Genomic DNA, 2,451 nt, shown 5'->3' with positions numbered 1-2,451 from the left:
CAAATGGACTTTGATGTATAATTATGTGAGATGGCACCCACAGGTGAAGAGAATCTCAATTTTGAACCGTGAAATGACTTGAAATCTCTCATCCCATATTCATTATGTAGTTGTAGTACTGCCACAAGCTCATAAGCACAATATCTCCCCAGGCCAAGCGGGAATTCCATCTCAGTCTCTTGCAGGAGACCCAGTTATTGATTGCAGCTTTAACACTCTGTAAGATCTTACAGTCTATGATTGATGCCCAAGGATCAGTAATGAAATGGTACATTCTCTGGTTATCTTTTTCATTACCAGGTGGATTACCCAGAACTGAGTCTGTCCAGAAGCATTCTGTGAAGAGGATACCCAATACCAGAGAGAATGGAGTTCCTCAATACATCCCACCCTGCCAACCGTAGCAGCAGTGCCATCACCAGCCTCCTCGCTGAAAGTCCTTACACGACTGTGGAGATTGTCTTCATCATTCTGGTGGCTGGATCATTGAGTCTGGTCACCATCATTGGCAACATCCTAGTCATGGTCTCTATAAAGGTTTGGACCTTTTTAAATGATTCAAATAATACAATTATGATGTGCACTTTATTTGCAATACTCTACACAGTGAAATCCTGTGTTAATTGAACTCAAATGTGACCAAATGTTCCCTTACGTGTTTGCACACTCTCCGATTTACAAATGGATAAATGAAAAGGGTTTTTACTGTGTATTATTCACATGCATCCACATTATTATAATATATGTAGAAGCACAAGGCGCTTGACTAACGGAGCTGAGAATGACAAAAGTGCTTCTGGCGTGTCATTATTGCGCATGTAAAAATGCTAAGAAATGCACATTTCATTCTATATTAGCATCCAATAATATTCACCCTATTTTCTTTCTAAAGGTCAACAGGAATTTACAGACCGTCAACAACTACTTCCTGTTCAGCCTGGCCTGTGCAGACCTCATCATTGGCTTGTGTTCCATGAACCTCTACACCGTGTACATTGTGATTGGCCACTGGCCCTTAGGTCCTGTCGTGTGTGACCTGTGGTTGGCCGTCGATTATGTTGTCAGCAATGCCTCGGTCATGAACCTCCTCATCATCAGTTTCGACCGCTACTTCTGTGTCACCAAGCCACTCAGCTACCCTGTGCGCCGCAGCACCAAGATGGCGGGTATGATGATCGCCGGGGCCTGGATTTTGTCCTTCATCCTGTGGGCGCCCGCCATCTTGTTCTGGCAGTTCATTGTAGGTGGAAGAACAGTGCCAGAAGGGGAGTGCTACATCCAGTTCCTCTCCAATGCGGCCGTGACGTTTGGCACCGCCATCGCAGCGTTTTACCTGCCAGTGGCCATTATGATCGGCCTCTATTGGCGCATCTCCAGGGCCAGCCGGAGCCGGGTGAGACGGGATAGCAGGAAGTGCGGGACCAGTGTCGGGGAAGGCCCTTCTCCGAGCCAAGACAAGGGCGAGAGCCAGCACAGTGACGATGTGGTGATGCAGGAAGAGGAGGCGGAGGTCGCCGATGGGGACAAGAAGAAGGAAATGGTGCAGCAGCAAAACGGAAGTGGCCCCTGCAAAGAGGAGATAATCGATGGGGAGAACTCGACCAATGACAGCTCCATGACGGTCAGCATCCCCGCTTCGTCATCCAATCAGAAAGAGGAGGAGGAGGTCAAGAATAGTCGGGTGATAAAAGTAAAAAAGAAGGGATGTTCCAGGGAGAGAAAGGTGACTCGTACCATCATGGCCATCCTGGTTGCGTTTGTCGCCACGTGGACACCTTACAATGTGATGGTCCTGATCAACACCTTCTGCTCGTCGTGCATTCCCCCTTCCCTCTGGACCATCGGCTACTGGCTCTGCTACATCAACAGCACCACCAACCCAGCCTGCTACGCCCTTTGTAATACAACTTTCAAGAACACCTTCAAACACCTACTCCTGTGCCAGTACAAGAACATACGGTCGATGCGGTGAGGATGGACAGCATGAGAGTTTTGTATAATAATGACAGGGTGCAGGTAGTGTGGTTTGTGAGGTACAGTTATGAGCTGCTATTCCGCCATGTGAAATATAGGGGAGACAAAGACTGGATATGTAAAGTTGAAATATACTATAGGTACCTATGGTCTTCTGATTCCCTTATTGTGAGTTTGCGGAGTATAAATGTGCAGCATACACAGGTTTAGGGCCATCGCAATGAATGGACGGAATAAAATATTGGCTCCGTAGTATTTAAGACAATCACATTCTTGTGGTAATGTAATTATATTGTACTAGAGGTTCGGGCCGCTATGCGGCCTTCACACCTATACGTCGCACCACCGATCGGACTGATATGCCCATATATGGAGATCTCTGTATCTGTCTGACATTGTCCCTTTAATGCCCATATATGGAGATCCCTGATGTCATCAGTTTATGCCCATATATGGGCATGACCCCTTTTGTGCCCA

At 47.0% G+C, this 2,451-nt stretch overlaps 1 protein-coding gene across 1 annotated transcript; it reads left to right on the top strand.

Annotated features, from left to right (window-relative positions):
- Positions 1–366: 366 nt before the first annotated feature.
- On the top strand, positions 367–1,972 carry LOC311064426 (muscarinic acetylcholine receptor M2-like; the record flags this gene model as incomplete). Its single annotated transcript, XM_084084256.1, has 2 exons — positions 367–537; positions 893–1,972. 2 exons carry the CDS (start codon positions 367–369, stop codon positions 1,970–1,972), a joined length of 1,251 nt encoding a protein of 416 aa, XP_083940382.1.
- Positions 1,973–2,451: the final 479 nt, after the last annotated feature.

The sequence above is a fragment of the Gymnoscopelus microlampas genome, assembly GCF_963454915.1.
Source record: "Gymnoscopelus microlampas genome assembly, chromosome: 2".
Lineage (NCBI taxonomy): Eukaryota > Metazoa > Chordata > Actinopteri > Myctophiformes > Myctophidae > Gymnoscopelus > Gymnoscopelus microlampas.
Note: the sequence above shows the minus strand (reverse complement) of the source record. Positions and strands in the feature narration are given on the sequence as shown.